The sequence below is a fragment of the Atta colombica genome, unplaced genomic scaffold (assembly GCF_001594045.1).
Source record: "Atta colombica isolate Treedump-2 unplaced genomic scaffold, Acol1.0 scaffold86, whole genome shotgun sequence".
Classification (NCBI taxonomy): Eukaryota; Metazoa; Arthropoda; class Insecta; order Hymenoptera; family Formicidae; genus Atta; species Atta colombica.
Genome location: NW_017259579.1, coordinates 130,470 through 144,767, shown reverse-complemented (window position 1 = coordinate 144,767; position 14,298 = coordinate 130,470). Strand labels below are relative to the sequence as shown.

The window sequence follows — 14,298 nt, the reverse complement described above, 5'->3', positions numbered from 1 at the left end:
AATAAATAAATTTTTTATTTTAATATAAATTTATTTGTCTATTTCAAATAAAATTATATTCGAATTTATATTCCCATATTACGAATAATATTTTATTTATAGATTGAAATTTATTCCTATAATGCGAATAATGTATTCGAATAGTGTATTCAATTAAAATTTATCTTGTCGGTGTTAAAAGAAATGATAAATGTTAATTAGCCCTCTCTTCTTCGATATTGAAGTAAGACTCATCCTACGACACGTTTTTGCACAAAACAAAAGAAAAAAAGTTGCAAAAAAAGAAATAATGATGAATTCTACTATAAGATCAGTAATATTCGGTTACCGACAACATCGACAATCTGCTCCTCTACTTTTGTATCCATACTATCAATCGACGCCGCTCTCTATTAAGCGAACGCGACGTCAATGGATGGTGAAGCAAAAGTAGAGGGGACAGATTCTCGATGTTGCCGGAGGTCAAATGTGTATCTCTGTATAATGCTTGATTTATGCTTCGATTCTAAAATTCAGCTAATAAGGTTACCGCCAGTCCTCATTGATAAGATTACTGTCAGTCCTAACTGAAATCTGTATTTCATTGATTGAATTTTAGAATTTTAGGATTAAGACCGAAATATAAACCGAGACATAAGATCTGTTTCTGTGGCTGAACTGGTGTACCGCGTGTTGCATCAACATATTATATTAATCAGTCGATCAGATTATTTTATAAATGTAATGCTTTCTCTAGTAGACTTTATATTTATAAAATAACCTGACTAATATGTTGATGCAACACGCGATACACTTTTGCAACTTAAAGTGAGATAGATATATGTTTGATATTTGTCGAGAAAGAGAGTTCTGTTGCAGTTTAGTGCAGAAACAAAAAATAGACCAATAATTTACTCTGTTTTTTTCTAATTAGAATTAGAAAAAATAAAAATAACATTACTAATAATAGTTAAGACTTTTTTTAAACGCATTCCAAAACGCTTCGAAATTCTTCTAAATGGTTTCTCGATTGATTGACTCTCATCTAAATAATTCTTAATACTATCGATTGCCATCTTTTTTATTAAATTTTTTTATTAAATTTTGTACACTGCATACATAATCTAAAGAACGAAGTTCTGTATAAACACAGAAAAGTAAAGAACTGTATAAACACAGTTTTAACGTGCACTTAGTCACTAAATATTTTTTGAAATGTAATCGCATAAAAAATATTTCAGATAAAAATTGAAGCCTATAAAATTTCCTACAAAATAGTGTATTGTTAATTTATATTCGATAAAAATTGACCAACATACACATGTTCGAAGATGGTAGTTCTTTTCTTTTCTTTTTTCCAATTTGTGTTCTTATTTTCATGGTCGATAATAATGACTAAAAGTTTATTTGTAATTTTAAAATTGATGTGCGTTTCTGAATTCATAATATGACATTTGCTTCCATTTGATATTGGACCATATTTTTAGGTCAAATAATATTCGAGATATACTATAGGAAAGCACGTACTGCCGCCACGCATGGTAACATTTGTTATCAGCATATCAAAATACGATATACCAACCAATAACAAAATAGACGAGTTCATTCTTTCGGAACTCTCCGAAAAAATTTATCATTAATACTTTGGGTCTGAATACACATCACAAGTAAGAATTATATATACTCATTTTTTTACAATCACAATTTATGCAGTAAAAACATAATAAATACATATATAATAAATACGAATATTAATATGATAGAGATTCTCTAATCGCAACATGAGACGATTTGAACCGACTTTTATATACAGGATAATGGTTTTAATAAAATCGATAACAGAGAAAGAAATATATTAGTATCTCTGTCTAATCTTAACACGACGTGAGAGCCATCCGCTCACACATGAGGACTTTTGATATGTTAAAGAGTACAATTACAAATACCTATACACAAAAATCCAGCTTTGCAACAATTTTCTTTTATATCGCCAAAAATCGTTTAATTTTCCTGAGTTATACATAAGTGTAATAAAAAAGATTTATTTCAATTTTTCTATATCTTTTGTATAAAATGTAAATAAAATACTTTCCGAAGATTTTGGAATAAAAATTAAGGCATTTGAAAGTTTGTGCTTTTAATCAGCATGAGCTACAAAATATTAAAATTTGAAATAATTTTACCGAGATCTATTTTCCATAAGAATTATGTGGAATTCTTTAAGTCCGCTCTGCATAAATCTATAATTATGCTTTAAGAGGCCGTAAGCCATAAACCATAAGTGACGATATACACACAGAGGTGTAGCACTCGGGACTCCCGAGTGCTACACATCACAGAATACTTATACTTTTATGCCGTAAGAATTTGATTTTGTTCAATTCGTTTAAGTCTAATGGTTAAAGCCTAAAGACTGCACAAAAAAACAGTTTAAAGACAAAAATTATTATCACTTAATCTCTTTCGACTTACGATTTAAGGCCTCATAAAGTAAAATTGTGAATCGAATTAATGTGTTGTCTACATCGACATATAGAATGGACAGTTAACGTCCCATGAGCGGAAATTTACAACGGAACAGAACAGCGCGACTAATCATAACTCTATAGTCATTATTCTGCTGTCACGTACACAGTATCTTTTAAATCTTGTCCAAATCATCCTTGGACAAACCACGAACATTTTATCACTTATAGATCGGTGCGGTACACGAGACCGCCAGGATCATACCTGACGCCTTTCCCATCACATGCAGGGCGACGATGGAAGGGGATTCTTTTTCGAAAAACGCCCTCGAGGCAATAGAGGTAGAAAAGTAATTAGTAATGGAAGCAGCGTCTTAGAGTCTGGGCCGAGAGTGCCCTCGGAAAGTTTTTCAAATCTTCTGTCGGCGAATCGTCTCTCTAGTTTTGCGCGCCGCGTATGAAACATAATTCAAATTAGTTGTAACTTATGGATCTGTTTCAATCTCTTTTAAAATCAAATCTAATTCAAATCCTAAATCTAAGTAATTCTGAACTTAATACTAATCTTAATTTCTATTTTTAATGTAAATGTTATCCTAAATTTAACCTAAAAGTGTAATCTCTATTTTGGCGAATTATAATTAATAAACACTTATCAGCTGAATCTGAGTGAATTTTCTCAACAAAATTCTCTTATTAATTTCTTTCTCACGTTCAATTCATACTAATGATCTAACTAGCGAACTTAGACTACTGTGCATATGAGGGTTGTGAATTAACGAAGACAAATCCGACGCCGAGTCTTGGACAGTAGGCAGTCTCATGCATATCGACCAATCCGCATGCTAACAACCACTAACAAAAACCTTATCGTAAAGGTATGTCATCACCTCATCACATCTCGGTTATCGCGGACCGTGAATCCTGCTCGCATAGCATGTGTCCGGTGCATCCGCGTTCGCGTTCATTCGTTAGAAACCTTTATACTACGTAGCGCATGCTGTGTATCTTCATTATTCTTTCGCCACATAGAAAATAGCGAGACTAAATATCTCGCGTGCCTACACCTCTCTACCTATCGATGAGAAGAACTATCTCGTGGTATTACGACATTACATCCATTTAGAGTTTCCTGGATGATTCGAGATCTGCAACGAATGTTCCGCGTCGCTGGCTACCGTAATTTCACGAACTGCCGCGATTGTCTCGGTTATTTAAACAGGACGAGAGATACTTCCTATCTTGGATTTCCTCGGAACTATCGTCGCTGTGTCGAACGCGCCATTCTAGCTAATTCAAGCATTTTGGACAAATTTTTACTTCTGCGCTCTCGCCGACGCGAAACCTTACATCTTGCACCCACCGATAATTCACTGATCCCAGGTTTATATAGATTTCAGTCCCCCGCCGATCGAATGGGATGTAAAATTTTCTGGTGACAGCGGTGGGATGCGGTAATTAGTCCTTGAGCGACGCTGACCCATACGCCGTTTAATTAAGTCTGATTGTGTTCCGTGTTACTATGAATACTCGCAAGAAAAAGAGAGAAAAGAACGTAAAGTTCAACGAAGAAGAATTAGAAACGCTGCGACAGGCTCTAGCTAAATAGGAGGAACGAATACGCAATTAGGGGGCCGCGGAAAGAGAGCGCGCGGAACTCGAAAAGGAATGCGAAGTCGAGAGGATATGATTACAAGCCGAACGCGATACTTTCACGTGCGATTACGAAGCTGAAAAAATACGACTCAGAGCCGAACGTAATGCCCTGGAATGAACCCGCGAAGCCGAGAAACAACCCACGAGCGAACCGCTGATTGCAAAATAAAGCGCAATCAACACTACGAACAAGAAGGCCAATCGCGTACCTATAGAGACGGTCCGCGACTTACTCATTTCTTTTAAGGACGAAGTATTTCAGAACTCAATAATCTCCGTCGCGATATAAAGTGAGATTCCATCCTCCCCTCACTCCGTGACGGGCAATGATCTTTTGCAACCGCACGTTTTCCTACACGGAGAAAGCTCAATAGAATCCTCGCAAACGCCGAAGATTTTTTCCGAGAGGCCACGGAGTGCACCTTCTTTCGACGGGTACAACATTCCGTTATCGCAATTTATTCGAGCTTGCCGCCGCGCCAGAGAAACTGTTCCCTCCTCTGCCAAGAGAAACCTTACTAAAATATTAATAAACAAATTGAGAGGGCACGCTTATTACGCGGTAGAAGATGAACTGTGCGATAACGTAATTAATCGATCTCCTGAGTGGGACCTTCGGATCGGCTAATATATAATAATTAATCAATGTCGTGACGAACTGAGCACGTCTTACATTCGGAGAAACGAACACATGCTGGATTATATCAACCGGGTGAAAGACTTGCAAACCGCGATTCTCGATGCCGAGTGTCTCGAGAGAAGATCCTTACATCCCGAACAATAATCGAAGTAGATACGCAAGATCATTTTGCGAAGGCCTTCCCCTCCAATACCGGCTGCAAATGATCGCCGGAACATTGCGAAAACTCGTTTGAGGCCTTCTCCGCGGCCTCGTCTCTTGCAAAGAGAGAAGAATTCGACAAATGGAGATATAATCCTCGTGCCCGGATGTCTCAACTTCTACGAATCCAATCCGCCCCCTCTCCCCCTCCTTCGCTGATTCGAGGCGCGACATGTTTCCTTCCAGATACCGATCCGAGGAGAAAGTTTCGGCGACGGGAGAGGCTCGAGTTACCCACGTACAAGAGACGCGCGCCCCTCCCCAAGCCTCACCCAAACCGCGAGAGTAATCACATCAATAATTGCTCCGATAAATGGTGCCGATACTGTAAAGGCATGGGGCATGAAATCGAGGAATGTAAGAAACGCGAATATAATAATTCTCGCATCAGGCAGGGAAACTCCGCGAGCCCCTCCGAGACGAATGGACGAATTTCGGGCAATAAACCCGCGAGAGACGGGACATCTCCGATAAGAATGATCGAAGCACAGCCGATCGACCGACAGAGGGCGAATCGCAATCTTAAATCCTCATGCCTTCTCTCACGCGCCTACTATCGTTATCTCTGTCGATGGCCTGCTGTACGACGCGGAATTTATGATCGACATAGACGCTGCACCGAATATTATCAAGAAACGTAATCTGTGTCCCGAAATGTAAATTAAAACGGATCAGACACTATTAGCGGAATAACCGAAGATAATATTAAAACTTTCGAATATTCTAATGACTACATCATGGGATATTCGGTAACTTTACAAGTCGTAGCAGATAATTTCCCTGATTACGCAAGAAGGAATCTTAGGATTTGACTTCCTGCGGGATGCTATGAAAATAGATTTTGTGGGACGATCTCCTGGCAAAATACGGTGATACGCGACGGTTCTCGCGACATGATACGGTAACTATTCCGTCAAGACCTCGCACTACCATACCCATCCGCGTTGAAAATCCGACCTTAGCAGAAAGATACGTATCGCGGATCGACCTCTGTGACGTCTACCTAGGACGCTCTAGTCACAAATCGCGACGGAAGGGCGCCCTTCATTGGTATAATTAGGACGAGGCCGATCGGGAGATAGAGATACCTGTAATCGAGCTGGAAGAAGTGGAATTCATTTCTCCACATAATTTCGACCTCGTAGCAAAAAACGTTTGCCTAAAAAAACATCTCTAAGGCTCGAAATTCCATACGACAGAATGCACATAAAAACGAGCTAGGTAGCTTCGCTTTCTCTTAGGAATAAATTTAGGTCGCATCGAGAAACACAAATAAACGAACTCTTGAGACTCGAATCTGAACCATCTGAATCATCTGAACTGCGAAGAAAGAAATCACGAAAAATTAATAAATAAATATAGCGATTTATTCCAAATCTCGGGCGATAAGTTTAGTTGTACAAATGCGGTACAGCATCACCATCACCGATAATCAATCCACACCAAACAGTATCGTTATCCCCCAATTCACAAAGAGGAAATAGGTAAGCAAGTAAAAACCCTCCTGGAGAACGATGTCGTTTCCCCCTTCAACTCCCCTTACAATTCCCCTCTCTGAATGATCCTAAAGAAATCAGATTCATTAGAGAAGAATAAGAGATGGCGGATGGTGGTAGATTTCCGCGCGTTAAATGAAAAAACGTCCGCGATGCGTATACACCCAAATATTACGGAAATATTGAATCAGCTTGGGAGCGCCAAATACTTCAGCGTTTTTGATTTGGCCTCAGGTTTTCACCAAATGTATGAGTCAGATGTATAAGTCAGATGCACCGAAACAGCTGTTCACTACGCTATGAACATTATCAATTTAAACGCATGCTGTTCGATTTGAAAAATACTCCGGCGACGTTCCTCATGGATCAGGTTTTATCAAGGTTGCAGGAAATTGAATTATCTATTTAAACGATATCGTTCTATATGTGAGCTCGTTACATGAACACGAACTTAAATTTAATAAACTAATCGATAGACTACGCAAAGCGAACTTAAAACTCCAGCCCGACAAATGCAAGTAAGCAGGTCACATACTTGGGCCATATAATCGGCAGGGACAGTGTCAGGCCGGATCCCAAAAAAATATTAGCTGAAAACTTTCCTAAGCTTCAAGAAGCCAAGGGCCTCGAGATAAAAGTTCCTGGGCCTCGACGGTTTTTGCTCGATTTCTCTAAAATAGCTCGCCCCTAACTTACTTAAGAAAGATGCAGAATTTCGATGCGCAGGAACAAGCATTCGTATCGCTGAAAAACTCATTATGTAAGGAACCTATCCTCCAAGGAACCTATCCGGATTTCACACTATCATTTATAGTAACTATCGACACGTCGAAATACACTATCAAGAGCATAATTAGTCAAGATGAAATAGGGAAGGACCGCCCCATCGCATACACATCACGGTTCTTAAATTTCATCGAGCAAAATTGTTCTACTATTGAGAAAGAATTGTTAGCCATAGTTCATAGCGTAAATCATTCCCTCCCTCTACGGGCACAAATTCACTCTCGTGACTGATCATAAGCCTTTAGTTTGGCTGGAAATCTATGAAAGATCCCACATCTAGGCTTGCACAACTCGCCGAATATGAATACAAAATTTGTTACAAAGCTGGAAAAATAAACTCAAACGCCGATGCCTTGTCAAAAAATCCGACAGTTGCGCCGACTTTCGAAAATATAGCTGTAAAAATCGATAGTCAAAAAAAAATCTCTGTTTCCGCTCAAACAAGATAAAACTCCGGTCAGAAGCGACCTTTCCTTAGACACAATACCTGCATCCACGATACATGCAAAAAATAACCCTTCCCAATAATGCTACGAAATTCCGGAAAATTTTTTCCTGTATGCGACGAAATTATAAGCGACAACGACTCGGAATTAGATGATAATAGCGAAGAAAGCGATTCTTCATCATGTCACACCCTCAACACTTCAATGTACGGGAAGTACGCGATAATTTCACCAAAGGATAATTTAGTGATTTTCATCACGCAAATAGGCGAACCTTGAGAGCGCGCATGTTCGCAGAATAAGCACGATTTCCGGGCAGATTGAGGGCATTATCCTCGAGCGCGCCAAAGTAATCAGCAGCGACGATAAAAACCGTTTTATCATCGCTCTAATAATTAAGGAACACGCATCCGAAATGATAAACCGAATAAATAATAATCAAAGCAATTTCTGCGTTGTTGAACGTCATCAACGAAATAGGTTTAATAGTCTCAATACATAAAAGCAATATAGATAAAGTGGACAAAGACGAACAATATCCTGGAAGATTTAGCCACCACGGTGTTAAGATTTGCACTAACAAAATTTCGATTCCTCCGTTTGACGACTGCTTGCGAATTCTTAGAGAATACCACGACTCAGGCGGCAACAGGCGGGCATAAAGGTATCACAAAGACATACTGGCGCATTAAAGAACATTATTACTGGCCGAATATGCAAAACTACATACAGAATTGTAAGAACTGCCAAAGAAAAAAACTCGTCCGCGTAAAAACGTACCAACGTACCAACCAATGATTCTAACCGACACTCCGGCCGTAACATTCGAGAAAATATCTACGGACTCACTACCCGAAATTCGAAGCGGCAATATGTATATTCTAACCGTACAAGATCTCCTAAATACTCCCTCGCGATACTACTCAGACAAATAACTACCATCGACATGTAACAAATGAGTTCGTAAACGAATTTATCTGCGTCTATAGTGCCCCTAAGGCACTCCTTAGGCTGTAGATCAGGGCTCGAACTTCCTGAGTGTTCTTATGCGTGTTAAGAAATTTCGAATATCACAATGTAAAACAACCGCCTATCATCCACAATCCAATGGCTCCATCGAGAGAAACCATCATGTGCTTTGGAAGTACCTAAAGCAATACGTCAATAGAGAGCGGAAGTGGAACGAACTATTGAAGTTAGTAATATTTTTTTATAACACGAGCGTGCATGAAAGTGCACGAAATTTTCACTACACGAGCTGGTTTTCGACAAAACAGCCAGAATTCCAACAAGTGATTCAATCTTACCAAGCGACCTAAGTAAAACATATGCTGATTACCTGACTTCATTGTTCGACTACGGGACTCGCAGGAAATCGCAAGAGAAAAGCTCTGTCGAGCAAAATAAAAATCAAAATTTTACTACGACAAAAAATGTAACCCACGGACATTCTAACGCGGCGATCAGGTATACCTATTAAAAGAACCAGTGAAAGGAAAACTTGTCGATCAATAGGACCATACGAGATCTTAGAAATTCTTAAGAACATTAATGTTAAGATAGCAATAAGTAGCAATAGAACTCTCACAGTACACAGCGATAAGCTCAAGAAATTGCATTACATCGGAGAGCGAGGGCACTTATCGGATGACGGTGCTCCTCACCCTGGGCCCAGCGGCTGCAGCACTCTGCTACCCACCGGACTATCAGTTCCGAGTTTAATTCATTCTAAGATGGACAACACCATTTTCATTCTCATTGCCGTGCTTTTGCTCCTCGCGTCATCACATAGTCTGATAGGCTAAGCGGAGGCCATGATCTCAACATTACGTCGTTATCATTTTTGGATATCGGAAATTGTAAGGTATCGATCCAGGAGCTAAAGAAGATATCGAGCCAAGCGCAACGGACGTTTACGTTCAACTACTTCAGCTCTCTGATTATGACAGAACCCGAGTAATCCAATGCAAGATCAAAGTAGACTACACAATATATAGGGTCGCTCGAAATTTGTTAGATCATAGTAGCCATGTTGTTAAAGTGACATCTGTCAAATTTGTTGTGAATTGTTTAGTAATGTATGGCAAATCACCATGGAAGGTCATAGTGTTCAGCAACGTGTGCAAATCATAAAATTTTATTATCAAAATCATTCTGCTCCATTCGAGAAACGTTCCGAGCATTATGTGATTTTTATCCTCGTCCTGCCGAGGCGACTATTCGACGTTTGGTGGCCAAATTCGATTCAACCGATTCAATAAATAATCTGCTGTGCGTGAGAGTGTACGGGAAAACCCGAGGCGGTCAATTTCTCGTCGTTCACAAGAACTTAACCTTTCTGTGACTTCAACTTGGAATTTTGCATCGGGATTTGGGTCTGCATCCCTATAAAATTCAACTGATCCAGAAACTTAAGGTAAACGACCGTAAACAACGCCGTATGTTCGCTGATTGAGTTCTGGAGCAGTTGGAAGTTAACCCAATTTTTCGTCAAACAAATCATCTTTAGCGATGAGACCCATTTTTGGATGAATGGATATGTAAACAAGCAAAATTGTCGAATTTGGGACGATACCAATCCACGCGAGATACACCAACTCCAAATGCATCCCGAGAAAATCACTGTTTGGTGCGGATTTTGATCTGGCGGAATCATCGGCGGTTCGTACTTCTTCCAAAACGAAGTAGGCGTTGCCATAACCGTTAATGGCGAGCACTATAGATAAGCATCGATAAGCAACTTCTTGTGGTCTAAAATGGACGATATGGACCGATAACATGTGGTTCCAATAAGAGGGCGCTACGTGTCACACACCGCATGTCACGATGGATTCTGCGATTTGAGGGCATGATTATCTCGCGCGGCGGCCGGCCACCGAGATCGTGCGATTTAACGCCTTTAGACTTCTTCCTTTGGGGCTATCTTAAATCGCAGGTCTATACAAATAAACCGCAAACAATTGATGCTCTCAAAGTCAACATAACAAACGCCATCCAAATTCAGCCAGATTTATGCGAGAAAGTTATCGAAAATTGGACCGTCCGAATACGTGTCATCAAGCGAAGCCGCGGCGGATATTTGAGCGACGTTATATTCCATACTTAATGGCATAAAATATTCTTTCAAATAAAAAAAAAATTGAGTGGATATCTCACACACAACTTGTTTTATTTACATTTAATCGAGCATCCTTGAAAGACCCTATATCAATGATTTACAATACATGGAATAAGAACGTAAAAGTAAGAAATAGACCAATCTCAGTCAAATGTGAAAAGAATAATCGACTGTGATTGGTAATGGCAATTTTTTATTCTCATTTATTATTCCATGCATTATAGACGACGCATAATAGTTCCAGCACATCAACACTATGCGCGATATGCGACACGAGATATTCAATCAACATACTGCTCTTCAAGAAGAGCAGTATGTTGATTGAAGAGCTATACATTGATTAAATATCGCGTATCGTTAGACCTCGCATATCGCACTAGTATATCAGAACTACAATATAAGAGTAATGTCCCGTGAGGCGTATTTATCGCGTAACCGTATAATCAATCAGAAATCAATAAAATGCGAAATTAGAGCGAATCAGAAAGGAGGATCCCTATTGGATATGTTCAATTGGACACCGATCAATTCGACATTAATCAATTCACATCAATCGATTGGACACCGCTCAATTAGAAGACATGTTCAATTGGATACCGATCAAATGGACACGGATCGTTTGGACCCTACTCGATTGGATACTAATCATATGGATTCCGATCATTTGGACACCCATCCCCTTGCTAATGCGGGATTTACAGTAGAAGTTGTAGCGATCCTAGGATTTTAAGTCGTAGAAATGACCAATCATAGTCGATTTTTCCTCTCATATTAGACTATGATTGATTAATTTTCTACAACTTAAGACCCTATGATTGACTGTTACGACTTTTATCCCGCATTTCCTCCCCTCTGCTAAGATGTCCAATTAATCAATGTCCAATCAATTGATGTCCAGTTGATCAGTATCGAATTGATCAGCGTCCAATTGTCACCCGATAAGAAATGTTGTTCTGGTTTCACATTTTACTAATTCCTAATTGATTACATGGTTACATGATACGCGGCAAATACATCTCATGGGATTCTACCCTTAACCCCACAACACACAAAACGCATTTGCATTCACATTCACGACACTCAATCAGAAGCTATTATTAGTACCATTGATACTTCTGATTGATTATTGCGAATGCGAATGTGGTTTGCGTGCTGCAACTTATCTAGATAGGGCTTAAGACGCAGAATTCAACCAATCTCAAAGCTTTACTTTTCAAATTGATGCATCAGATTGGCTGATGCAATAAGCTTGCGATTCGTGTTCTGCGTCTTATGTAGGACTTTATCATCTTTCATTTATAGAAAGTTCAATTTGAATTTTTTATACTATAACTCCTCAGCAAGTTGTCTGCAGGTTGCTGTCAATTTGTTTGAAATTGCTTTGCTTAAGTTGCCTTCAATATTTAAGAAAGCAACTTCCGATTTTGCCTATTAGATTGTCAACTTTTATTGTTACTAACTAACTCTTATGAGCAATTTGATGGTAACAGTTGCCCTCTTTATAATGGATCGTATAATAAGTTGTTAGAAATCACAGAGCAGCATGACAGAAACAGTTTCCGCCTAAAATTTTACTCCCATATTACTAGTAGTAATCTAGCAATATTGTAACTGAACGAGTGTTGTGAATTCTCCGAATGTGAAATGTGATCGAAATCTTAGATAAACGTAATAAACGTGATAACATTTTAAAGTATCAGATTTCATTTACTCGGTAAACATTTTTAAAAAATTATGTTTTCATCTTAGAACCTTTGAGGCTCACTTAAAAAAATTATTTCATCAGAACAGCTGAAAAATCTTTTATTGCTATGTCTTTTATTCTATGTTATTTTATTAAAATCGAGAAATTTAACTCTATGCATCATCGAGTTAAATTCCTCTGGTTCAACATATTGCTCGACGACACTCCAATTTCATTCAATTAACAGAAACGTGGATGTGTAAATATTTTACAAAAATGATTCTCAACAAATTGTGGCAATTTATGGCAATAAGTTTCTTACAGCATTTCCGCTCGTTTGCGCAAACAACCGTTATCAGCATAATGCCTCTACTCAGTAGTCAAATAGCTCTGAGGTTGCCGTCATATTGCTGACAACGTTGAAGCAATCAGTTTTTAGAAATTCGAGCTAAGATGCTTCGTTATTGTACGTCTTAAGTTGTACTTATATGAATTCGATATCAGATTATAGCAAATTAGATTACGCCAACTTGTTGACATTAGTACATTTCTTCAACAAATTGATTTCTGACTACAACATAATGGCATTTTGTTTTTTTTTTTTCATCAGAAATCGTCTGCGACAAACAGCAAATTCACAACAACAGAATGACAACATATGATGAAATATTAATGATGTTTATATGATAATATCACCTTGCGAATTACATACTGTAAAAATATAGTTTATATAGGATGTATGATGTGATAAATATTTGTATAATCATTCGTCTTGTTCAATATGATAAGATACTTGATATCATGACGGCAATCAAATAACTATTCAACACTTATGCAATGTATTAATTTATTCAATATGATTAACGTTTGATTATCTATTGCCTAGACGAACTAATGCCCCAAATAAAATTATTATTGCCCTAATGATAGCAACATGATAACAATGGAAGAGAAACTTAGCTAAGCACCTATTTCTTTTCTTATGACAAGGAACATTTTTGTTATCTACGTCAAATTCGTAATAGTCAGCTGCAAAAACTTACATATTTTTTATAATATATGAAAATAAATATGATAGTATAAAGTAAAAAATTTTTTTGATTTTATTTTTTATTGATAATGCTTAATATAAAAAAATTATATTAACTATGACACTTATTAATTATGACACTGATTTACAATATTACTATTTCTTGTTATCTAAATTGTGTTTCTTATGCATTTTACTTCGTAAAGTAATAGAAAAATTGTTTAAATTTGTGGAGAGAAAAATAAAATTAATTTCTCAAAATCATTCATTATCTGTAAATAATGGATTGTTTGAGAAACAAAAACGTTGTAAATCAGTGTTATTAACGAGTAAAAATATAAAATAATAATATAAAAAGATACTGACTCGTTCATGATCATGTAGCATGTCTGCAAAGGCAGATCTAGCTACTTCTTGATGATAATCATAATATTGATCTTTCTCTTCCCATGAAGCAACACCAGTGAGAGGATTCAAACATTGCGTAAATATACTCATATTTCGATTAAATAATGCTCTTATTGCAATGATAACACTAGCTTTTAACATCCAACGTTGAAATGTATGTGCAGAAAAATAGAAGATTCATTTAAATATTCTGCCTTTGCTTTATTTCAACTTTTTATACCTGTAAGAAGTCATAATTTCTATATATTGTGGATTCCAAAATGTTTTATGTAGAGTGATCAGACCAATCTAGTTTTTCTCGAATGATGTGCATTTTTTTTTAAAGCGTCCAGCCATGTCCGACTAGGTTGTTAATGTGTCCAAGAAGGACTTCTTTTTGTTTGTGTGTG

The 14,298-nt window shown here is 37.7% G+C and overlaps 1 protein-coding gene across 4 annotated transcripts in view; it reads right to left on the bottom strand.

Moving 5' to 3' along the window:
- LOC108693041 (protein arginine N-methyltransferase 7) overlaps positions 1-14,298 on the bottom strand; it is an 82,771-nt gene that overhangs the window by 34,600 nt on the left and 33,873 nt on the right. For 2 of the 4 annotated variants that reach the window (XM_018201687.1, XM_018201689.1), the window contains exon 2: positions 13,868-14,129. The exons of the other annotated variants lie outside the window; for them this stretch is intronic. In XM_018201687.1, the coding sequence (XP_018057176.1) occupies positions 13,868-14,050 (183 nt within the window). In that variant the 5' untranslated portion in view covers positions 14,051-14,129. The remainder of the gene's footprint in view (positions 1-13,867; positions 14,130-14,298) is intronic. 4 annotated transcript variants of the gene reach the window in all.